General features: G+C 40.0%; 1 protein-coding gene and 1 long non-coding RNA gene across 5 annotated transcripts in view; one reads left to right on the top strand and one right to left on the bottom strand.

Moving 5' to 3' along the window:
• RASSF3 (Ras association domain family member 3) overlaps positions 1–10,748 on the top strand; it is a 159,424-nt gene extending 148,676 nt beyond the window's left edge. For all 3 annotated transcript variants that reach the window (XM_054025588.1, XM_054025599.1, XM_054025609.1), the window contains 3 exons: positions 3,325–3,592; positions 5,664–5,779; positions 7,989–10,748. In XM_054025588.1, the coding sequence (XP_053881563.1) occupies positions 3,325–3,592; positions 5,664–5,779; positions 7,989–8,138 (534 nt within the window). In that variant the 3' untranslated portion in view covers positions 8,139–10,748. The remainder of the gene's footprint in view (positions 1–3,324; positions 3,593–5,663; positions 5,780–7,988) is intronic.
• Positions 657–20,733, bottom strand: LOC128835829 (uncharacterized). 2 transcript variants are annotated; one of them, XR_008444704.1, is made up of 5 exons: positions 20,649–20,733; positions 15,303–15,381; positions 14,356–14,454; positions 11,338–11,575; positions 657–1,494 (listed from the first exon to the last, which is right to left on the bottom strand). It is a non-coding gene; the product is annotated as an uncharacterized LOC128835829 (long non-coding RNA). The 2 variants fall into 2 exon arrangements; XR_008444703.1 differs by lacking the exon at positions 20,649–20,733 and adding an exon at positions 17,462–17,716.
• Between the last annotated feature and the right edge of the window lie 5,077 nt (positions 20,734–25,810).

A 25,810-nucleotide genomic window follows, 5' to 3' on the forward strand; every position in this document is an offset into this window, starting at 1 on the left:
TAGTTATGACAGTTTTTACATTAATTTCAGAAAGTTTGATTTCTGGGGATGGTTTTAAGAAGTAGGTTTTCAGTGTGATAAGAATATAAATAAACTTTTTACATAATAAAGAAGTTAAGATGCACACTGATTCTTAACTTCTAAATCTTCCATACTAGTTCTGTGATTAAGTTTATTAATAAAATCCATATTTACCTGGCTAAAATGTTATAACTCAATCTATATATAAATTGTCAGATCCTTTTATGTTCCATTAGATGTACTGTACATCCAAACTTAGAAGTTCTGTTACATTCTAAATTACTTCATATATGCAAGCCTTATCTACTAAACTGATGTTTATGTATTTTCGTATGGTTTGGAATGAATACTTGTAAAATCACGTTGCCAAAAGCCCTGTAACGCAGTAACATTTGACTAATCACTTGTTTTCAGAACTAATTACAATAAGAAACTTTCCATGTTGGTTAGGTTAGCATAAGCGTTTAGCCTGAGATATTCAAAGGGGTAAGTCTATTAGGCACCCAATTCCCATTGAATTGCAATAGAATTTGGGCATCTAACCCCCTTTGACAATCACAGCTTTAAGCATTGCACAACTGTGTTTGACCTTGTGTTACGTATGTATGCAAAGTTATATTGTAGAGTGTGGTTTTAATATAAAATATATGCAAATATATCTGCACATATATAATATTACAAACAGAAACTCTGTTAAAAACATTATTCCGGTTGCAAAGTCTAGTGCCCAGAAGATAGGAAATGCCAAAATTTCAGCTCTCTTGTGCATATGCATTATGCAGTCTTTAATGAGCAGGTATTCAATATTTTGTCGTCTCATTTTTCAGTGTTTGGCCCCCAAGCTGTATTTATATTCAGAGCAGGGTTTGAATAGCATTATTAATTTCCTCACAGGCTTTTCTGTGGCACTTATCACTATAATATCTGTTTCACTAATATTAATGAAGGTATTTTTCACAACTCCTCCGTGAGGTGAGGGACTAGTATCATCTCCATTTTATAGATGAGGAACTGAGGCACAGAAAGATCACAAGTACCTACTAATTTTGGGTGCCCCATTTGAGACACCTTGAAATCGACTTTTCAGAATACTTAGTTAGCATTATATAGCACTTCACATATTCAAAGCACATCTCCCACTGGCTTCCATTGCAGCTGTGAGAGCTTAGCACTTCTGCAAATCAGACCCCAGGGTCTCAAGTCAGACCCCTAGAAAATGAAGAACACACAATTAGTGACCACCTGCGTGAATTGTTTTTGGCTTACATGACATGGCTAGCATCCCATAGGAACTCTGCAGCAGAAGCAGGAATAGAATCCAGTGCTCCAGGGCAGCATTCAACTATCTTAACCCTTGCTTCATTTACTACACACCTTCCAGTTTCTGCAACAAATGAGGTAGGGAACCTTTAGACAATAGCTTCCTTTACCACAAAACTCGGACTTATTCCCACAGCCAGTCCATCAGGAGTCCTGTGGAAAAAACAGTATATGATCAGGTAATTAAAGACTGTAACATAATGCATATACACAAGGGGGCCAAATTAAGGATGTACAGTAACTTGTGGCATTTCCTAATTGTTGAGTGCTTGACTTTGCTACCTTAATAATGCTCTTTTAACACTGTGTGTGTGTGTGTGTGTGTGTGTGTGTGTGTGTGTTTTCCTAGTTTTTTTTTAAAAAGTAAACAGAAAAAACAAATTCCACCATGTTGACATGGGTCATTAGCAGGGTTGGAACCTACAGACAGACACACCCACCCACCCACCTGCTACTTGAGCTAATGTAGTAACTGCTAGCAGTAGTAGGATGTCATCCTCTGTGGACCAGCATGCGGAGCAGGGGGAAAGGGAGAACAGATGGATGTGCTTTCCCAGTGAGTTTCACAGTGGGTTTGGCAAAGTTATAAGCAACTTAAAAAAAGGGTCTTGTAATGGGAAATGTTGGGCAACCTTAATATTAGGAATTGCTACCAACTCTGCCTATTTTAAATAAAAAAAAGTATGTGAATGTGTTTGTGGGGGAGTTCATGACTATACTAGTTTGACAATCTCAAAATGTATTCTCTCTAGTTTAGATTTTGTTTCATGTGGAAGTATACCATAGAATAAGTCAAATAAGTGGAAGAGGGATAGGTAAAAAGGAGATGCTTTGGTTTTATTCTTTCATACAGAGTCTTTCAGTGGCACTTTTCTCAAACCTGTTAATTTTTTTCCTTTGTGCTTTTAAAAAAATGTTTATATTTAAAATTGAAGGAAACCACTGAACAAGTTTTCATTTGTAACATTTTGTAAATTTTCTAACATCTGTGTTATGAACTGTGTGGTGACGACGCAGGAAAGGAAACAGAACGCCAGGTCTGTGGTAGCTAGAGAGCTTTACAAGCCTCTTGCAAAAAGCCTCCCAGGAAAACTTTTCCTGGGGTTTTTATTTCTCTCCTTACTTTGTTTACAACTCTTCTTAGTGGTTACATTCTTGCGCATAGAAGAGCCAGGCAGTATACATGCACATAAGATAACGAACCCATCTCTTGAGCGCGTGAACACCAGCTGCGAGGGTACAATCAAATCAGCCAAATAAGTTTCCCAAACACAAACGCTGGATTGAAGGTCACTCCTGCCTCGTAGCCATGGGAGCAGTTTGCCGCGCCTGTGGGCTGGCGATTCGGGAGCTATGCGTCCCTACAGAACTGTAAAGGTTAATTTGAGGTCACAGTTTGAATTACAAGATCTCACATACTTCCTGACTAATATCAATAATAAATTTATAATATGAAATAACAAGCCAGTATCTTGCAAACTTATCTCAATTTTTTCCCCAACTAACCACAGTGTGAGCTCAAAACATGGATTAATTGTTTGTATGCAGTAGTGGGATCTCCACTTTGTAACCTGCCAAAGCAGAGCTCTGGCAGCTTGTTGGGAATACCAGTTCTCTCTCTGCAGTTGTTTCCCCGTTTCCACCATCAGTTTGTAGCCTGGTGAGGCGGCTGCTTAATTTTTCTACCAAGACTGAAAATTTACCATTAGCTTTCAGAGGATTATTTGCTTGATGCCTATCTAGATCTCTTAGAATTCAACTGTAATTCCAAAAACTAAAGTGAATTTTGTGGCAGCCATGGAGGAATAGGTGAATGTGTCTGACTGTGTAAAACACTGACTTACAAAAAATATTTGCCTCATGTATCATAGCAGCACATTTTAAAGAGTCCATTGCAATCTGTACTTTATTGCTATTGATGCTGTCATAATAAATAGGTCACTATTAATTTTATAAAATATTGTGCTTGTCTTCCTGCTGCAGAACTCAAATGGGACTTATACTGGCTTCATCAAAGTTCAGATGGAACTATGCAGACCTATTACTGTACAGACTTCTGTGAATCCAGGAGAGCATGCTCACAATAACAATGAGACTTCCTTTTACCTGCCTCCAGGCTACGTGAATAAGCTTCATATAAGCAGCATTAACACTGTTCGTGAAGTTATTGAGGCATTGCTCAAAAAATTTTTAGTGTTTGACAATCCTGCCAAGTTTGCACTTTATAAACGCTGTCACAAGGAAGATCAAGGTATAATTTAGATTTGTTGTCTTTTGATGTTGGAATGGGCAAAGGGTTGGGAGGGGTACTATAGCTATGTTTGAGATGAGCAGGATGGGAGAGGGCAGATACGGGAGAGGTGACGATAACTCTCTCATTTCCATAAATTCAGGTTACAGGTTCTTATTTTGTGCTCTGTGAGAGGTGGTGTGTGTGGGAGAGGATGTCTTTTCTGGTTGTGGGAGCAGATTGGCTATTTTTCAGGTATTTGGAGAGTAAGATGAGAAAGCATTATTATCTGAGGAGTGAGGCCCTGGGGTTTGTTCCTTTGTAGAGCCATCTTGGTTTAGGCAATGGATGGTAAGATGTTTTGGGAATAAGGACATAGGGGGATAAGAATATATAAAGAGAAAGGTATTTGTTGTTTTATAATTATACTTACAGGGAATGAGGATTTGCTGGAATGGGTAATAGTATGATGGGAGTGTAAGTCTCTTAGGTAGGTGATGTGTAGGAATAGGACTTTGCAGTTTGTCTGTGGTCCCTCATAGAAAGTAGTGGGGAACCACTCTGAGGTGGCTTCACTCCTATCTAGGAGGATCCAGAGAGTGATTTTTGGCTGACCGCTAGTCTCCTCGAAGATGCTTTTCATTGCGAACGTGAGGTTGCTAGGGTGGGTGGTAGAGACATGAGTTATGGTGGCTGCAATGTACAGGCAGTTGTAGATTTCCATAATGGTGGATCCTGGTGGTGCAGTGGAATGGATTGACTCAATATCTGCTAGAAATTGGGACTTGGAGCAGATGTACTTGGTAGCTGGCTGAGATTTATGATAAGACTGAGATAATAAAGTGGAGGAAGCAAGCAGAAGAATTGGATAGTTATATAAACTTATTCTTTTAAAATATTGTTTTAGCTGAATAGCTAATGCTGCAAAAATGAATAGGCATCTATATACTGTCACCTACAGTCTACAATGTGGCTCAGTGTCAAGATAGAAAATATTAATTTCTTATGTTTTTTGATTTATGCTTAGTGATATTGGAAAATAGGTAGCAGTAGAGTTCCAAAGGTAACATTCCCCTGGAATGTAACAGGTGTTTTTTCAGTCTGTTAATGTGCTTGATGTGATTCTCTCCTGGGTTAGTTAATCTGTACACAGAGGAATCTCTCATTGCACTAAATGCTGTTAAAAGCAAGGAGTGCATGTACATCAGGAAATGCCAAATGAAAAGCAAAAATAGATACTCAAGGGGCATTTTCATTTTGTCAGCTTCTTGCTCTCACACTTGGAATCCAGCTGCTTGAACTGACAATGACAGCAGCCAGCTGAAATATGACACTTCTTGCCAGCAGTCATTCCATCTAAACAGGCAGTGTTGTCTTGTAGACAGTGTGCATGTCTCAGAGAGTGTATGTGGAACCTTCACTGAAGCCTTTTCTTTAGAAGTTCTAATGGCGGTGGCCTGCCACAGCAAGAATCGGACCTAAAATACAAAATGCCAGAAGCTCCAATCCTATAGCTTTCAAATAGGGCCCCCATATCATACAGACATGGAAGTGGAGGGAAGGCTCTTGCTTCCCTCAACAAGATTTAAGCCCTGTGTTTGTCCTCCTGTCACTTAAGGATCCTTGGGATGGGTGGGGGTGGAAAATACCTGTAGCCACATTGTGCCTTGGACACCCTGTGTAGAATGGTGATGCAGAAGGAAGTCTGAAAATTACCAGCTAATTTCCCAGGTTTAAAACTTTTGTTTCCGTTCGTGTTATGTGCCATTATGTTGCTGGTTTTTTTCTGTTTTCTTGTTTCTTTTGCATATGCATTAAAATAAATATTAACGTTGACTAAGAACCAGTTCATTCAGTTTTGAGTGTCAGTTATTGCACTCTATTATGCACAACACATTCTGCTCAGCCTTCCCAGCAACAGCTGTTTGTACAAAAATCTCCCCAGCAGTGCAAAGGTTTTGTAGCTACAAGTGTATATTTTGGGGTGGAGAGTGGATTTTGTTTTTTAAAGATTTTGATCCCTAGCTTTCTATTAATAGTTGAATATTTTATTTGTAAAACTGAATAATAATTGTAACTTCCCCTTCTGCAGTTTATACATGCAAGCTCTCAGACAGAGAACATCCCCTCTATCTGCGTTTGGTAGCAGGCCCCAGCACAGAAACACTCAGTTTTGTTCTGCGTGAGCATGAAACTGGAGAGGTTATGGTAAGTTACATCTGTGTCTTTTTTGTTTAGCTTCACTGATCTATTAAATACACTTATTCTCTCTCTCTGAAGTGTCTTTTCATGATGATCCATTTTAGCGTCTATATAACTATACACAAAATTGTGAAATACTGACCAAAAGTAGCTCATGCAGGTTATTTCAAGCATGGAATATTAAAGCAGTGAGTACTGCAGTGCAGCTAGAAAAGAGTGTTCGTTTTAGACCCCCTGCCCCCCTTTCACATGGGATACACCTTTCTGAACAATTCACCTTGGGCTGAATTTTTCTATTCTTGGGCTCTGTTCAAGGCTGAATACATACTTTTGGAGGGAGTACAGGGGAAGGGTGAGCAACATCTCTTAATGTTTTGAGTTCTGCAATGGTGAGAAAAACTTCCCGTTTTGAAAACAAACTCTCCCGCTCCCCCAATACTAAAAAGTTACTGAAATTTAAATTAAATAGTCCTCAAAGCACAGTACATCCACAACCAAGTTTTAAAATAACTGGTTGGATATTAAAATTATTTAATTATGATAATTGAGTATTAAAGTTATTATAACAACAAGGAGTCTGGTGGCACCTTAAAGACTAACAGATTTATTTGGGCATAAGCTTTCGTGAGTAAAAACCTCACTTCTTCGGAGGTTTTCGTGAGGTTTTTACCCGCGAAAGCTTATGCCCAAATAAATCTGTTAGTCTTTAAGGTGCCACCAGACTCCTTGTTGTTTTTGTAGATACAGACTAACACGGCTACCCCCTGATACTTAAAGTTATTATGTAAATCATTTGTGAGCATACTTGGGTATCTCACATTTTTAGCAGCATTTAATCAAAAGCCCCACTCTCTTTGTGACATCACAATGTACATTTTCCCTGCCTAACCTGGCCAGGAGGTTGGCTGGTGCTCTTAGGCTGCTACCGGAATGGTTTGCATCACAGTGATTTGTAAATATTTCATAGAAACAAAATCTCCTCCACCCTCACCTCCAAAGCAGATCCCACTGGGAATCAACAATTGGAAATAGGGACTAGGGACGAGTGTATCTCTAGTCACATGAATAGTCCCACTGTTAACCATAGTTAACCAGACAACTACATCAACTGCAAAGGTTGGGATTCTTCCCTCCCAATCCTTTTACCTCAGTCAGATGTGAAGTTCAAAGCCTACTTGGGACCATGTCAATACTAATATTATTAAGCATCAGGCCATTTAAAAAAAGAGTTTTTTGCATTTCATTTTCTTCTATGTCAGTGCAATGTTTTTAAAGTTCCAAGTTGTAATTTAAATTGTCAGTAACCATGAAATTTAATGTAAATACAGCAACATTAACTGCTACTCTGCACATTCTGTGTAGTTTATAGTATATTGCCATTTGTCAAAATGTATGCTACAAGAAAAACAGGGATAGAAATTTATACATATGTGTAACGTGGCCAAGTTAACGTTTCTGTATTTATATTTCCTTTTTATTTTAACTGTGCAAATTGTGTTAACTTAGCTTTTGTACACCATATAGCAGGAGTAGTCAGTTATTTTTTGTCAAGGTCCACGTTTCTTGGTCCAGGTCCAGACTCCAGAAAACATAATTAAAAAAATAACAATAATAAGTAAATAAAAAGATTCCAGGGTCAATTCAAAAGTGTTGGTGGTCCGGATTTGGCCTGTGGTCTGCCTATTGACTACCCCTGCCATACAGTAACACTATTATTAGGACGTAGATGAAATTACTTAGTTCCAACTTTCATTCATTGACTTCGTTAGGATTAAGTGGCTACCATCAAATTAAAACTCAATCTTGTGTCTGGAAATGCATTGTATTAATGTATTATTTGTTACAGGTAATGTCTAGTAATGCTGTAAAAGAGTGTAGAGAAATGTTTTTCTGTTTTTTTTTCCCCATTGTGTTTATTTTGTGGATTTGCAGACACTTCCTGTGTAGTTAGATTCCCCATTGTTCCTCACTGAACAGAGAAGAGAAACGTTTAAAAAAGAAAAAAATGTTTGCAAAACCACAGAAATTGGCAGGAGGGACCTCCAGCCTAGTATGAAAAACTATTTTTAGCTCTTCTCTTGATGCAGAATAGATTTTGAGTTGACAGTGTCTCTTTAAAAATACAATCTGAGTAACTTGTGTATTTCCAGTTCACTACATCAATCTTTCCCATTCTCCCTCTCCTCCCCCCCCCCTCCCCCCCCCCCCCCCCCAGTGGGAAGCCTTTAGCCTTCCTGAACTGCAGAACTTCTTGCGTATACTGGACAAAGAGGAAGATGAGCAACTACAGATCTTAAAGCGGCGTTATGCAGCCTACAAAGACAAACTTGAAGAAGCCCTTGGTGGGGTGTGGAAACCAGGTTAAAGTGGGGCCAAAGAACACTCAGGAAAAATGCCATGGAGCATGCCAAACCCAAATGTACAGAACAGCAGCAAAGATTAGTTTTCTTTATTCAGAAGACTGGTTTGTGAAGCGAGGGTTACCTGTACTTTTCTATAGATTTAGACCCATAAATCAGGGCACTTAGAGTCTTGCACCTATAAGTAAGGAATTCTGCATGTTTGTACATCAACTTGCAATCCCCTCTTGTGCCTTAGAGGGCTTTCCAGGTTACCTTTGTGTAAGCTCTGAATCTGTTATCTAGGATGCTAACAAATAAGAATTTTTTTACCACTTTTTATTATTTGCTTTAATATTAATGATAGCTTTAAAAGTAAGGAAGTGCAAATTGATCATTTTAAAAATTAATAAAACCGCATAGCCATGTGTGAACAAAAATCAGATTGGAGCACTATGTTTGAGGTTAAATAGATTTGCACTACCTTTCTGTTTTCAAATATTTACTGTGTTATTTGTGAGAAAACAGTTATAGGTGGAAGGGATGTAAAACCTTTGAGGTTCTGTGAAATTGTGGAAGGTTTTAAAGTAGTCTTACTGGAGAAAGTAAAGAGCAAGTTGAAAAGAAGGCAAGAGTTGAGGAAGTGCTGTAATAGCTGATGGAAGATTGATGTAGAGTGGAAATACAAATATAGAAGAAGAAATGGAATTTTATTTTTCATAGTGAGTAGTTATAAAAAAGTTTTAGGATGTTCTAATATTGCGAATAAGTTTTTAGAATTGTGTACATTCTCACTAGAATAGAAATGAGGATAGAAGGAAGGAAGGAAGCTAAGTATTAGTGGAGATTAAACTGCCTATAGTGAAGAAGCTAGTTCCTAAACATGTGAAAGCATGTGTGGTTTGAGATGTGCAACAAACTTAATGAGCTGTTACCTGCTTGAATTTTGAAACGTGGGTAGTGAGTATATCTCATTTTTATAAGGAGCACCCACCTAATTGGTCACTGAATGTCTAGGTTAGAAATACAGCTGCAGGTACACTGGTTTAACTGAAATCAGATCTTTCAACTGAGGACAAAGAGTCATTTTTTAGGATGGACAATTTGAAATTGTCCAATCTTATGAAGACATGAAAGCATCCTCCACTAGTGTGTTTACTTAAAGAGAAGTAGAATTTCTTGTTTGTATTTCCAAGGAAGCAGAGAATTAGAATATATTGGTCATGTTGTAGATGAATGGCTTAATAACTCCAGTTCTGGTCATTTGAATTTTTTTCTAATAATTATAATTTTAAAAAATGGTCCAACAGCTAATTACCAAATTCTGTACACTGCTGATTTACTTGATTAAGAGTAGGAAAAAAATGTAGCAAAAGAAAATTTTGTACTTTACTGTAAATTTAATTGTTATTCTTTCAGAAATATTTATCTAAAGAAGCACGTTCAAAGATACCAAAGAAATGGGTGTGCAATAAAAGCATGAAGAAGGTTTGAATAACTGACAAGTTTTAGTCATAACCACATGGGGTGTGTGTGTCAGGGTTTATGCTAGTAAAGAAATGGATAAATAGTGATGACAATTCAAGAACAGCAGTTGTTTCTCTTACCGTAAAGATGTTCATTGTGAATTCCCAAGGAATAGTTGACACTTTGGTGACACCTAGTGGATACGCTGTGAAACGTATCCAAGCTGTTTCTGTTCTTTATATGAATTTGACATAATTGTGCCTTTTTGGAGGGTGGGGGGGGATATTTTTTGCAGACACATCAAGACAATCATACATTTTAAAGTGTTAAGAGAACTTAAAAAGTAGGACTAACTATAAAAATATATATGGTATATCTTGTTCGTTTTTATTTTATTTCACATGTAACATGGTAGGGCATGTGGGACGTTTATCATCAAAGTGAGACACTTTACCACAATGGTTCAGGGAGTACTTTTACATTTTGTTCACATTGTTTTCTATAAATACTACAGCATATGGATGGGTATTCTATTAACATCCACTTAATTTATGTAGTGTTACCCATAACAATGTAATCATTAGATAATAGTTAACGTTGAACCATGTGTTCTTCAGATTTCAACACTGTTTGAGTCTGTAGTTTATAGATATGTGAATTTTTTTTACTTGAACTAAATTATCTGTCTTTAAAGTGGGCATCTTCATTTGCTTTAGCCAAAACCTCAATCAGTGTCTTATGCACTACAAGTTTTAATTTGGAAATAAAACCTTACTGTATTTTAATTTTGTCTTAGTCCACAGTTAATTGTTAAGACTGTTTTGTTTTATTTTTTTACACACTGGTTACTACAACAGCTTTAATTTAAAAGAAATGGTCAAATCTGGCCCATTTTTTTGTTTTTAATTTTATTATCAAATGATCAAGCTGTCAAAACTTTGTTACAGAACTGTTTTGTATTCATTATGTGATGGTACCAGAATTATGATTAAATGACCTGGGGGCAATGCAGGGAAACCTTTAAAATTTATGTCTTTAAGAAAAAAAGTTATACTATTTATAATTTTGACAAGTTTAATTTTATTTTTATAGGGAAGTTTTTATTCCCCTTGATGTTGTTATTGAAATGGCAAATGATAGTTCCATTATTAAAGTTGAAGTTGGCAGTACTTTGTCATTTGTGTGGTGTTTATTTACCTTGCTAATATTGTATTACCTGAAGTTCATGCTGTGTTCATTTAATGCTAAATAAGACCTCTTTATAAGGAAGGTACTTGGCAAAATACAGCCTCCTTTTAAGCACAAATTAAGCTTTATTACTCCGGGGGGGGGGGGGGATTCTGCGCCAAAAAAAAAATATTCTGCGCACAATATTTTAAAATTCTGCAAATTTTATTTGTCAAAATAACACTACATAATCATGGCAGTTTCAATTATTTTGATAATTTATTTCAAAATACCTGTCAGCAAGTATGTCTGTAACAATACACACACACACAAATTCCCCCAGGAGGAGAGAGTTAAAGAAACCCCTATGACAACCCAGTTCCTGTTTCTCTGCCCTCTCCCCTCCAGAGCCCAGCCAGGGGGCCAGACACCTGCAACCCCTCCCCCCAGAGCCCAGCTGCAGGACCCCCCATTGCCCAGATACCCACACCTCTTTCCCCCCAGAGCCCAGTCATAGGGCCCCCCAGCCCAGACACCCACCCCCACTCCCCTAGAGCCCAGCTGCAGGGGCCCCCCAGCCCAGACACTCACCCTCTCTACCTCTCAGAGCTCAGGGATCCAGAGGGAAAAACAGCCTGATGCTCAGTCCCGGGCTTGTGTGGAGTTTCCTGCACACCACTGCCTCCTTTCTTCAGGGCATGCTGGGAACTGAAGCTGCCGGGAACCCTCTAGCTCTCTCCCCCTTCCCCAGCAGTGTCTTCTATGTGAGAGTTGAGCTCTGCTGGGTCCAGCGGCCTCTAATGCAGGCCAGCAGCACTGCAGCCCATTTCTGTGGGGGAAAGGAAATTTTGCATGCACATTAATTTCTGCAAAATTCTGCATTGTTCAGTGGTGCAGAATTCTCCCAGGAGTAATTTGTATAAGACAAGAAATATTTACTTTGCTATATATATGTGCACAGTATAAAGTTATTTTTTATTTTGGCTCCTGGTTTGATTAACAATATAAGCACTCATGGTGGCTTAGTTGACAGTATTGGATTAGGATTCTGGAGATTTAGGTTCTGTTCCCACCTCTGCTATTGTCATCCTGGGTGACGCTGGGCAAGTCACTTCACCTTCCTGTTCCTTAGTTTTCCTATCTGTAAGATGGAGGTAACTAGGAACAGGGAGGTGAAGTGTAAAGCACTGTGAGATCTAATGATGAAAAACTCTACTTAAAAGCTAGCTGCTATTTATTTATTTATAAAACAAAAGAAAAATTCCTTGTCTCCTAAGAACCTTGTTAAGAAAAGGCTTAATTCAGTACATTATTTTCTAGCACCAGCACTTGGATTAAGGGTGCTTTGAATTTGTAAGGGACACGCTCAACTCAAAGGTGACCCAAAATGTAGGTTTTGGAAGAACATGATTTTACAAAACATAAGAGCAGAAGAAATATTTTCATGGATTATTTTCTTTAAAATTCCAATAGAAAGGGTAGTTTTTAACAAAATAAAGAGTTTTTTTGGTAATGGTTGTAACTCTAAACATTGCAACATTGAGATTTTGTCACTGTCCAAATTGATGATAAAATGGAAAAAGTAAACAAACAGCAAAAACAACAAGGGATTGGAGTATTTCAAATTATCTGGTTTTAATATTGTATTAGTATCATGATTGAAGAAACTGACATTTGAAATCCTGTTTTTAAACAGTGTACCTCTTAAACCATTAAAGGACATAAAAGTTAAATTATTTTAAAATCTGCTGTCCTTTAAAACTTATTAAACCTTAAATGCTAATTTTCTATGTTTTTAATTTTGATGACAAAATACTAGTCAAACTTTTAAATTATAGATGAGAGAACCATCGAAAAAGTGTAAAGGGTGGATTATTAAAGCCTGGGTGGTTTGATTTTAAATCAGTGATTTAAAGCACCAATTTTAATCATGACAAGCAGAAAACCTTAATTTAAATATTTGATTTTAGCCTTATTTTGCATTTGTACTTTTTAGTTATTTTCCTAAAGATAAGTTCATTCTCGCTGGTTGGTATAACTATTAAAAAATTTTGATTTGCAATCAAACATGGCCTTTGTACTAAATTTGGCACTTATTGCTAAACAGGAGAACACTATCTATACACATTTAAGTAATTATATAGCATAAAATACATCTATTCCTTTTCTTAATTTTTAAATGTTTTATGTTAGAGAATGGTGAGTGACACATTTCTTATTTACTAGATAATGTTTGTTTACTGATGATGTGTGTCAAGACGCATTTGGATAGAAATTGAAATTCAATTAAATGTACAAAAAACTGAGCTAAATAAAACTACATTAAGTGTGCTGGATACATAAGAAAAAAAGTTTAGGTAAACATGTTTTGCATTTAAAACTAGCTGATTTATTAAACAAAGGAACTATTAAGTATAGTTAGTGAATTGACAGACTGGTTCTGGTCACCAGGGGCCAGATTTTCAAAGGTTTTTAGGTCTCTAAAGATGCAGATGGGTGCCCAGTGGAATTTTCAAAAGTATCAAAGCAGGGTCATGAATTCATAGAGTTTAAGGCCATCAATGAAAACTTCCAATCCCTCTTGCTTGCTACCTAGACTCCTAGTATTGGTATATAAGCATTTGAAAAATGTCTTCCATTTTAAATCAGTGGGAGTTAGGTGCCTAACCTTCATTTAAAAATCCCACTAGTCACTTATCTGCATCTTTTGGTGCCTAAATATTGTTGAAAATCTCACTCCATGAACTTCAATTTTTTTAGAACTGGCAGATCTCATCCTCTCCCACTGCTTTTTATTCATAGATTGGAAAAGAAAAACAGGTTTTTCTGCTCTTTCAGCTCCCAGTTTCTCAACTTTGAATTAACAAGTCCAAATGATGAAAATACTCTCTGCATCTGCTAGCAAAACTGAAACCAAATGTAATTAAGGGAAAAGCTTTTCTGCACAAACGGAAACTTAAAGTACTGACGTTTGGAAATATGTAAATGTCAACCTTTGTGCCACCGTAAAGACTGAAAATAATGTAGAGACTGAATGTAATATGTGATATATGTATAAAACTTGATTTGACCTCAAAAGTTAAGATGTTTTTCTCCCGATTCTGTATGTAAATAACAAAGGAGAACCCTTTAACTCAATTGGCAGAGGTAACTTTCTTGCTGTCATTGCAAATGTTATTGGTATTTACCTTTTGCCGTCGCCTATTGATCCAGAGCCATTCATGTAGATCCTCATTTATTTTTACTTCTAAGTTCAGTAATGTGTATGTTTTCTGAGAAGTAATTGTACTTTCTTCTTTGAGGAGTGTCCCTGTGGGTGCTCCACTTTAGGTGTCTTGGCGCCCAGTGTTTCTAATCAGAGATTTGTAGTAGCAGTGCCCCGGTTGGCTGCGCACGCCTGGCAACCGCCTCGCCCTCTCCAAGCGTTTACCCCAGGTGCGCAGCCAACCGTCCCCCAGTTCACTCAGAATGACAGCAGCGCCTTAACAACTCTAGATATTCCCCTTATTTCAGCCCAATCTATCGCCACATCCGTCATCATGCAGAGAGCTTCCTGGCTCTATCTCACCGGCTTTCCCAGGGAAGTTCAGGCTACCGTAGAGGACTTACCTTTCGAAGGCCAAAAACTGTTTGCAGAGAGCACGGATGTATCCTTACACACCTTCAAGGACTCCCGTGCAACATTAAAGACACTGGAAATATACCTCCCTGTGAACAAAAAGAAACAATGATTCCGGACTGCCCCATACAGCCAGCCTCAAAAAAATTATGACCAACACCGCAAGCAGTGCCAGATGAGATGCCGACAAATGCAAGAGCAGTTGTCTACGTCTCAACCACACACTTCCAGGCAAATGTTTTGAAGTGTTGGTTGAGGACACAAGAGCCCTCATTCTCCAATTCCAGAGTCACTTTTAATTTCCAGCCCATTTAGGGACCGCCTTACAACTTTTTACCCAGTCTGGAGAACCATCACCTCAGACAAGTGGGTTCTGGCAATTATACAGACGGGCTATTCCATCCCCTTTGTCTCTATTCCACTTACCCACCCTCTTCCCCATCCCTCTTCAGGGACCCATTTCACGAGCACCTGCTACAGCAGGAAATAAACCATCTCCTGCAATTAGGAGCTGTGGAACCCGTACCAGCTCAGCACAGAGGCAGGGGATTTTATTCACATTACTTCCTTACTCAGAAGAAAACAGGCGGATGGAGGCCCATTCTGGACTTGCGCAAACTAAACAAGTTCATGGGAACCCAGCGCTTCAAGATGGTTAACCCTTATCCCACGCCAAGGGACTTGACCCATATGTGGGACCTCAACCTTGCCCTCATGGGCAAACCCTTTGAACTACTAGCGACCTGCTTGTTCTTGCACTATCCATGCACCTTTTTAGTAGTGATCACATCAGCAAGAAGGGTGAGAGAGTTGGGTGCTCTAATGGCACACCCACGTTATACCACATTCCTCAAGGACAAAGTAGTCCTACAACTACATCCTAAATTCATACCCAAGGTCGCCTCCCCCTTCCATCTCAACCAACCCATTTACTTACCTGTATTCTTCCCCAAGCCACATGCTGACAACAGGGAGGTGTCCCTACACATGCTGGACGTCCACAGAGCGCTGGCGTTCTATATATAGAGAACAAAAACATTCAGAAAATCATCCAGACTATTCATATCCACAACAGAACAGTCACAAGGTCAAACCATTTCCAAACAGAGATTTTCTAAATGGATCTCTAACTGTATTCAATTATGTTAACAAAAATACAATGTGCAAGCTCCTTCCGGACTTTGCACACACTCCACTAGAGCTATGTTCACATCAATAGCCTTTTTCAAAGATGTACCCACCACTGATATTTGTAAAGCAGCTACCTGGGCATCACCCCATACTTTCTCCAAACACTATGCCCTAGAACAGCAGTCAGCTGCAGATGCTCACTTTGGACACTCAGTGCTCTTCACCGTACATAAATCAACTCTGAAGCCCCTCCTCTCCACTGAGGGGCACTGCTCTACAGCCACCTAAAGCGGAGCACCCATAGGGACACTCCTTGAAGAAGAGAAGGTTACTCACCTGGTGCAGTAACTGAGGTTCTTCGAGATGGTTGTCCCTGTGGCAGGTTTCAGAGTAACAGCCGTGTTAGTCTGTATCCGCATCAAACTGTCTGTACTGGGCTAGCTTGATTATCACTTCAAAAGTTTTTTTTTTTCTCTTAATTAATTGGCCTCTCAGAGTTGGTAAGACAACTCCCACCTGTTTATGCTCTCTGTATGTGTGTATATATATCTCCTCAATATATGTTCCATTCTATATGCATCCGAAGAAGTGGGCTGTAGTCCACGAAAGCTTATGCTCTAATAAATTTGTTAGTCTCTAAGGTGCCACAAGTACTCCTGTTCTTCTTTTTGTCCCTGTGGGTGTTCCACTACCCTCCCTCCTCTCCTCTACTTCAGAGTTTCACGTCGATTCTCTGGGGTAGAGAAGAAACCGGGGGATGGTTGGCTGCATGCACGGAGCAGTGCGAGGTGGCTGCCCTGCGTGTGCAGCCAACTACTACAGCTCTCCAATTAGAAGCACAGGGCACCAAGACACCTAAAGTGGAGCATCCCCAGGGACAACCACCTAGAAGAACCTCAGTTACTGCACAAGGTGAGTAACCTTCTCGTCAATACATTTTCTATGTTCATGTTGTAGCAGCAAATAAAGAACGTTAATTGGTCTCATGCACAAGAAAATGTGCCACACATGTTTCTCAGCTGAAATTAGACAAGAGAAACATTGCTAAAAAGAGTATTTAAATCAATATAGTATTAACCAGTACAGTATTAATGTTTTAATAAGTTGAGAGCTGGTCACAGTGAGGCTAATGACTGAGGACCTGACCCTGGACCCTGGACTCCCTACTTGGATAAAACTCCCATCAAAACTTCACAAAGGGTGAAGAATCTTCCAAGGATATGTGAAAGGTCCTTAATCTTTTACTGTTGATGATGAAGGTAAGTAGATAATCTACACAAGAGTTAAATAATGGATATGGCCGGTTGGTGTAAGTATTAAAAAAGTCGATTTGATGAATGAAATTTAAAGGCAGAAAATAAGGCTGTAGTAATGACTGGTTTGCAAGATCAACAATCCAAGAATAATAAAACAACCATTTGCTCTCCCAACTGCTATTGTGTATTTATAAATTACCTTTCTTAAATTTGAAAATATTTCATGATGATTTATTGTTGCTTGGGAGGGCAACATTTTTTCTGCTCCAAGGAGGGTACAGCCAACATTTCTACTACTGAATTTTAAACAAAGCTGGCAGTCTATATGGAAACCGTCTCAAAAGATCATTTTATGATAAGATGGAAAATAGGGTACCCTTTAAAGGTGATCGGCAAATACTTAACAAAAATTAAGCTAAGTGTTTTTATGTGAATTCTCCAAAGAGTGAGGATAACACGGACAATCAGCACAGAACTAGTTATGAATCTACCTTTAATTTTTTCCATTTCAGGTCTCTCACTTAGCTGTCAAATCCAGCATACACCATACTGCTATTTCACATTTGAACATGGAACAGCGGAGGGATGAGTAAGTCGTGGGCTTTTTAAAAAACTTCACTGCACAATTGTTCAATAATAATTTTTAAGCCCTTTGGGGATATAAAGTATCTTTGCAAAATTCTGCATGTAATACAAAACCTCTGCTTACCTGTCTACATAATCCACCACGTCTCTGTGGTATCTGTGAAGCAACAGAATGGTGTGTGCAGGGACATTATAGATGAATGGGAGACTTTATGGACCATGCTATTACTAAATCGGTTCTACATCTTTTTCATCAAGCTTTTTCACCCAGCTGTTTTCCTGCTTTCAAAGTCCAGTTGAGGTAGGAACCTGGATGAAAGTTTAGCTGGTTTAGGCTCAGTCCAGGAAAGACAGGTGATGTTTTTAGGCAAAGCAGAAGCTCTACAGGAATTAACAACTCCACCTTCTATTGAGGGAATATGTCCACTGTCAAAATTGCTCACAATTTTTGGGGTCTTACTGGATTTATCTGTGCTTCTAAATTTCTCATGTAATTGCAGAGAGCGATGACTTTTTAATAATGTTTAGCTGCCCAAAAGAAAGACTTGAGGAATTTATGGGATGGGGTGGGGAGTGGGTGGCTTGCACCCTCCTGATTCCAGGCCTGGGAAGATTAAGTAGGTTACTGCACTGTGCTCTGAAAGGGACTATTTTTGAAGACCTCAGAAACTTCAAATGTGGCTGCTTTCCTTTTAGGTAGGGTAGAATGATGAGAGCACATTACACCAGTGCTCTGTGTTCTGTACTGACTGTTTATTTCTGGCACAATTAAGTTTTGATTAAATTGATTTTCCCTTTAGCCCCTGAATAGCCTAGGCCCTTTTATCTCCGAGATCTCCTCTCTCACTGTGTTCAACAGTGGTAGCTGCAAATCAGCTGGAGCACTCCTGCTTGTCAGTGCCCAGTGTGAAATGCATGGCAACTTTTCAGGGGCGCATTTTCAGCTTTGGAATTAATTCCCTCCAGTGGTATGTCTTGCTGAGTTTTGCTTCTTTTATGGTGCAATATGACGTGTATCTTTGGTCAGACTTTCCCTGATTGTGGCTGTTTGCACTCCCCTAACATAAGTCTGCCTTAGCTGGTATTCTCCTATTTTGGCTTTGGGGGGGGGGGGGGGTGGCAGAGTTTATAGGGCAAGGGAGATGGGTGCAGAATGTCGAGTTTATAGAGGATGGTGAAAGTTGGAATAAATTTGGGTATGTTTCCTGGTATAGAGAAATACTGTTTTAACTGAGACTGGACCCAGATACTATGGTGATGAATACTTGTAGTAAATTGTAAACAAAACATACTGTTTAAGAAAAATCTACTGCAAATCCACTTAGTCTTTGCATTAACTGAAATAGAGCAAATCAGCATAATACACAGGGTGATAGGAAATCACACTGCAAATCTAATATTTCTCTTTGGAAATATGAACTTTGGTATGCAAAGCACTATGTATTCTATCTAGGGTGACCAGATAGCAAGTATGAAAAATCAGGACCAGGGAGTGGGGGTAATAGGTGTCCATATAAGAAAAAGCCCCAAATATCAGGATTGTCCCTATAAAATCAGGACATCTGGTCACCCTAATTCTAGCTACTACCAGCATGCCTGGGAGGGAGCTGAATGCCTGTATATTTGAGAGTAGCAAGTTCAGACTGACTTTCCCAAGAAAAAGTAACTAGGGTAGTGAAGTGTCCCAAGTACTTTGGATAAACTGGTGCCTCCTGCATGCTGTGAATTCTCTATCATTCCCTCAAGCTTTTAAATCTAGATTTGACAACTGATATCTTGAAAAACTGTCCATCAGCTGACAACATTTTTCCATGGGCTTGCACACTCCCAAGGTGAGTAAGTGCTTGGAGTTTTTGTAACTGTTATCAGCCCTAGTGAAAGTGCTCACTTGAAGTAGTTAGGGCTCAACATTTTTACCAGTCTCCTGGCCATCATGTCAGAGAGGACATAGTGGTAAAACTGCCTGAACCCTGTATACATTAGTGCTTGCAGTATTGCTGGATAAGAGGTACACATTTTTCTAGAGAGGACAAGGCCAAGGTGGCAGTACAAGGAGCATATAATCAAATCATCCTGTCAACTTTACTGCAAATCTGTACAACTACAGGGATGGCAGAGGAACATTTCCAACATGGCTGATCCATGATATAGTTAAAGCACATTGCATTTTGCAGTGTAGATAGGACTTCAGTCATGTCCCTGAAACATGCCTTGAACTATCACAGTGCCCTAACACAACTGTAACTGTAGAGTAGACCAATCTAAAAGGTTGCAGAATGTACCTGCTTTCTTTCCAAGATGTGGTTTAGCTAGATCATTGATAGCATTTTTCCAGGACTGTGATGTAATAAACAAATACATTGCATATCCCCCACAGATGTTTTTGGGGTGAAAAGAAATTGTCATGGGACTTGAAGTAGAACAAGTTCTAATATGGTATTTTTCCTCTTTCTTTTATTTTTTAAGAACAGAGAAAAAGTAACTATAAATTACTCAGCCTCAAAGAGTGAAATCTTCCCTCTCCTGGCTACTCAAGAGGTTCTATCGGCTGTACAAATGACAATGTCCTTGTTTTACAATTTAGGCCTCCAGATCAATCTCAAAATCTGTTTTGATCCTGGTTCAATGGATAGATTTCATACGAGTTGCTCTAAAGGCCATGTAAACCAGAGCTTAGCTACCTGTGTTCAGACTTGCAAATCTACAGATTCTTATTACAAGCCCAGGCTCAACAAACAGTTTGGGTTCTGGACTGGTGCACAGCCAACCAGATAGTCATCTCAGCTTCTTACCTTCTGGGTGCACCGAACACTACAGCTAATGACCTCATCAGACATTTCTCCCAGCATTACAAGTGACAGTTGTATTCATGAGTCCTCAACAACCTATTTCTAATCTGGGGATTTCTAGAAGTGGACCTTTTCGCCACTGAGGCCAATGCAAGGTGCAGGAGTTTTGCTCAAGAGGAGGTTTGATCTTCAATCACCAGTAGATGCCTTCCTCATTTCATGAACAAAGGTCCTTCCCAACAATGTTGTTGCTCTTTTCTCAACAAGGTCAAGCCGGACATGGCCAAGGTCATGTTGATTGCGACAACTTGGCCGAGACAAGTCTGGTATCCTCGTTCAACTTACTTCTTGCCTACTACTCTAACTTATCAGTCCCCTATGTTGCCTCAGGAGGTCCATCCTCTTTACCCCAACCTAGAGGTACTATGGCTTCAGGCATCGCTCCTCATTGGTTCTCTAGGATAGAGACTTCCTGCTCAACAGAAGTGGAACAGTAGAAAGGAGTCCATGAGCCACACTTACCTTCAGAAATGGAGGAGATATCAGCTCTGCTGTATCAGTTGACAAGTTTCTCCTGTCTGCTCTTCTTCTATCATCCTAAACTACCTGTTAAAATTAAAAAGATCAGGTCTTATTATGAGTTGTGTCAAGGTTCACTTAGCAGTTGTAACAGCCTTTCATTCACCAATAGGTTTTTCCATTTTTGCTCACACCATTACAATCAAAATTTCTCAGAGGTGTGATGAATCTTTTTCCACAAATTAGAGAACTTACTCCAATATGGGACTTGAACCTTGTCCTTAATTGTCTTATGAAACACCCTTTTCAGCCCTCAAGTCACATGTTCATTGCTTCACATATTGATGAAAACAGCTTTCTTGGTGGCCATCACTTCTGCTCAAAGGTTTGGAGAACAAGGGGCTTTAATGGTAGACCCCCCATTTACAATGTTCTTCAGAGAAAAGGTTTTGTTACAATCACAGCCTAAGTTTTTACCTAAGGTCAGGTGTCTTTAGAGTTTCATGTTAACCAGACCATTCACCACCCAGTATTTTTCTTCAAAACTACATCAGACTAGGCAAGAAGCTGCCTTCCATACCTTGCAGATCAGAACCATCACTGTCCTTCTATTTGGACAGAACCAAACCATTCAGAAAGTTCCCCAGACTGCAGTTTCAATAGCAGACAGATCCACAGGATCCACAGTCTCCACCCAGAGGCTTTAAAGATAGATCTCTGGCTGTATCATTTCATGTTACGACTCTCCCACCATTCAACCTTCTTCTTGAGTATCAGGCCATTCTACAATGTCTCAATGTACTTGTATACGCAAGACTATTCCAGTGACTGAGATTTGCAAAGCGGCAACTTGGGCACTAGTACATACTTTTTCCAAGCACTATGTCGTGGTGCATGCCTCTAGATCAGATGCTGTGGTGGGCAATGCAGTTCTGTCTTCAGTATTAGACTATGTTCTGAAGCTCCCTCCTCCCTTTGGGGATACTGCTCAAGAGTCATCACAGGAACATTACCCGAAGAAAAAGGAGGTTACTCACCTTGTGCAGTAATGAGTTCTTCGAGATGTTTTGTCCCTAGGGGTGCTTCACTACCCGCCCTCCTTTCTCTCCGCTTTGGAGTTTTCTCTGCAGGACTTTATGATGGAGAGAAAACTGGAGGTGGTTTGCCCACGCAGCCCTATATATCATCGTTATGGAGCATGAGGATGTGTAGAGCACATGCATGGGCTGAATGGGTACTGCTACCAAAAATCTCTGATCCAAGGTGCATGCGCACCTGAAGTGGAGCATCCATAGGAACATGCATCTTGAAGAACTCATTACTGCTCAAGGTTAGTAACCTTTCCTTTTGGAGCTGTGCTTAGAACGTTAACAAGTTTATAAGCAAGGTTACCTTCCTGTATTGGCCCAGCCATTGCAATCCACCTGAAAATGCAGATGCCCTGCTTTCCTTTGTCAACCCCACATTCTGCGGATTACAACTGTAGAACCTTTATGAGCTGGGACAGATTGTATGTGCTTCACTGATGCTTTCCTTAATGTTAACTGACAGGACCACATTGCCCTGGCAAATCCAGGCAGTCCAGCTCTGTGTTTGTGCTTGTTCTCCCCTGATCCAGCAGAGACCTGAGATAACTCTTAAATGTTTTCCTGAGTAACCTACACTTTGTCAAACTCAGATTTCAGTACAAGACCCCTTATAAAAATAATTCATTGTTGCTGTCTCTGCTCTATTAAGCTGCTTGTTAAGGTATAGGGTTTCTTACCTTTATGCTGGATAGAACAGTGTTTGTGTTTGGGGGAGGAGGAAGGGAACAAATAATGCCAGGTTCTCCACTCCAATAGTGTATTTTATCTGACTTACAGAATCACTTCTAAACTAATCTTTTTTTTTTTAAGGTAATCTTTACATTGGCTCTGTGGATGGGAAGCTGTAGATGATCCGTGGTGACCAATTTAATTTCATTACTCAGTAGAGCAGGATGTGTTTGTGACGGGTTGGATCACAGAAACCCCCTTGGGAGCTGCCACCCGATGTGCAAAGACTACCCCTGCTCCTGTTTTCCCTGCCAGCTCAGGACTCCAGCACCCTGTCTTGCTGAGCCAGACACTCCTGTCTGGCTCCAGACACAGATCCAGGGTCTGAATCACTTGTCGCAAAGCTGCAAGTTTACCTGAAAACAGCTCGCAGTAGTGTGCTTGTCTTTAGCACTCAGATGCCCAACTCCCAATGGGGTCTAAACCCAGATAAATCCGTTTTACCCTGTATAAAGCTTATGCAGGGCAAACTCATAAATTGTTCGCCCTCTATAACACTGATAGAGAGATATGCACAGTTGTTTGCTCCCCCAGGTATTAATACATACTCTGAGTAAATTACTAAATAAAAAGTGATTTTATTAAATACAGACAGTAGGATTTAAGTGGTTCAAAGTAGTAACAGACAGAACAAAGTAAGTTACCAAGCAAAATAAAATAAAATGCGCAAATCTATGCCTAATCAAACTAAATACAGATAATCTCACCCTCAGAGATGTTTCAGTAAGTTTTTCTCAGACTGGACACCTTCCAGGCCTGGGCACAATTCTTTCCCCTGGTACAGCTCTTGTTGCAGCTCAGGTGGTAGCTAGGGGATTCTTTATGATGGCTTCTCTCCCTCTCTGTTCTCTTCCCCCCTTTATATATCTTTTGCATAAGGCGGGAACTCTTTGTCTCTCTGGGTTTCCACCCCCCCTCACTGGAAAAGCACCAGGTTAAAGATGGATTCCAGTTCAGGTGACATGATCACATGTCACTGCAAGACTTCATTACTCACTTGCCAGCACACACATATACAGGAAGACTCACAGGTAAATACAGCCATCTGCAGACAATGGGAGTCATTAAGATTCCAAACCATCATTAATGGTCCACACTTTACACAATTACAATAGGCCCTCAGAGTTACATTTTATATTTCTAGTTTTAGATACAAGAGTGGTACATTTATACAAATCAGATGATCACACTCAGTAGATTATAAGCTTTGTAATGATACCTTACAAGAGACCTTTTGCATGAGGCATATCCCAGTTACTTACATTCACTTATTACCGTATTTTCTCTAAAACTATCTCAGTTACATTATATTGACTTATTATCAAGTTTTTATAAAACCATATAGACTGCACAACGTCACAGTGTTTGAATGTGGTGAGTGATCTTTCCCCCCCCCCCCCCCCATGAGATCAAGACTGACTCCTTTGTATGACAATGCTGAATGGGGGGCGGAAATACTATTTTAATTGCTGCTAATGTTTTCTGAGTTTTACATGCAAAGTTATTAAAGACTAATAACTCTACATAGTTTCTTGTAGAATCATCACTTTCTACAAGGAGTTACCTCAAGACTGTGTCTGCACTAGCTAACTTTGGTCTCATAGTTCACAGCCAGATATTGCTATAATGAGGGGATAAATTCTGCATACAAACTTTCCTTAAGGCACAATGGGCCAAATCTGCAGCCCTTACTTGGATTTATTTGGGCAAAATGACCACTGAGTTCAATGAATGCCTCTTCAGTAAAGAAAAAGTAAACACTAAGCAGGATCTTACCCAAATATGTCTTTTATGTGTTTTCTAAGAATAAGCTTGGTACATTTCTCAACTACTTGGCTGCTGCAGTAAAAGCAATTGATCCTTGGAAACACCTCAAACTATACAAGGTAATTGTGGATTTTATACAGTGTCCTAATGTCATCATAATTCCAAGTGGATAGCAAAGCTGAGTATTATTGGTCAAGTTAAAAGGGCCTGCAAAGGAAACAAAGGTATGGGTTTGTACCTTTTTTATTCATGCCTTCTGATGTATAAAGAAGGTCTGAAGGTGGTTTAAATTATGCTTGTTTTTCTTCTTCTTTTATGCCATTCTTCCAGGTGAGGGTCATGACAGCAGCATGGAGAGTAGGGAGGACCAGACCCTCCTTTTCCTCTGCAACAGATGTCAGCTCTTCTTATAGGATTCCCCAATGTTCCCAGGCCAGTCAGGCAATATAATCCCTCCGGCATGTCCTGGGTTGGCCTCGGGGCCTCTGCCCAGTGGGACATGCCCGGTAGCATTCCAACAAAAGCTTCCCAAGGTGCATCCTTATCAAGTGCCTAAATCACCTCAACTGGCTCCTCTCGATCAGGAGGAGTAGCGGCTCTACTCTGAGGCCCTCCTGTATAGCTGAGTTCCTCACCCTGTCTCAAATAGTAAGCCCAGCCACCTGCAGAGAAACCTCATTTCCGCCACTTGTACCTGCGATCTCGTCTTTTCGGTCATTATCCAAAGTTCATGACCACAGATGAGGATGGGGACGTAGAGTGACCTGTAAACCGAGAACTCAGCTCCCGCTTCACCACCACGGATCGGTACAGTGCCTGCATTACTGCCGCCGCCAATCTGCCAGTCAATCACACACTCCCACTTATCATCACTTGTGAACAAGACCCCTAGCTACTTGAACTCATCCACTAAGGGTAGCTGTTCCCCCTCTCACCTGGAGAGAGCAGTCCACTTTCTTCTGGGAGAGGACCATGATCTCCGATTTGGAGGTGCTGATTCTCATCCCAGCCGCTTCACACTGAGCAGCAAAACGTTCGAATGCGCATCGGCGATCACAGTCTGAAGGAGCAAGAAGGACAACATCATCTGCAAACAGCAGAGATGCCACCTGCAAGTCCCCGTACTGGATATACTCCACAGCTCAGCTGCGCCTTGATATCCTGTTCATGAAAATCACAAACAGGAGTGAGGACAAGACACACCCTTAGCGGAGTCCAATGCCCACCTTGAATGAACTTGACTTAATGCCAAGAATACGAATGCAACTCTCACTCCAAGAATAGAGGGACCTGATAGCCCACAAAAGTGGCACCGGCACTGCATACTCCCACAGCACTTCCCACAAGATGTCTTGGGGAATGCAGTCATATGCCTTCTCCAGATCTGCAAAGCAAAGATAGACCAGATTAGCAAACTCCCACGACCCCTTGCGTATCAGCGAGAGAGCAAAGAACTGGTCCATTGTTCCATGGCCGGGACGGAATCTGCATTGTTTCTTCTGAATCTGAGGTTCAACTAACAGGCATAACCTCCTCTCCAGCACCCTGGCATAGGCTTTGCCAGGGTGGCTAAGGAGTGCG

The sequence above is a fragment of the Malaclemys terrapin genome, chromosome 1 (assembly GCF_027887155.1).
Source record: "Malaclemys terrapin pileata isolate rMalTer1 chromosome 1, rMalTer1.hap1, whole genome shotgun sequence".
In the NCBI taxonomy this organism is placed as follows: domain Eukaryota; kingdom Metazoa; phylum Chordata; order Testudines; family Emydidae; genus Malaclemys; species Malaclemys terrapin.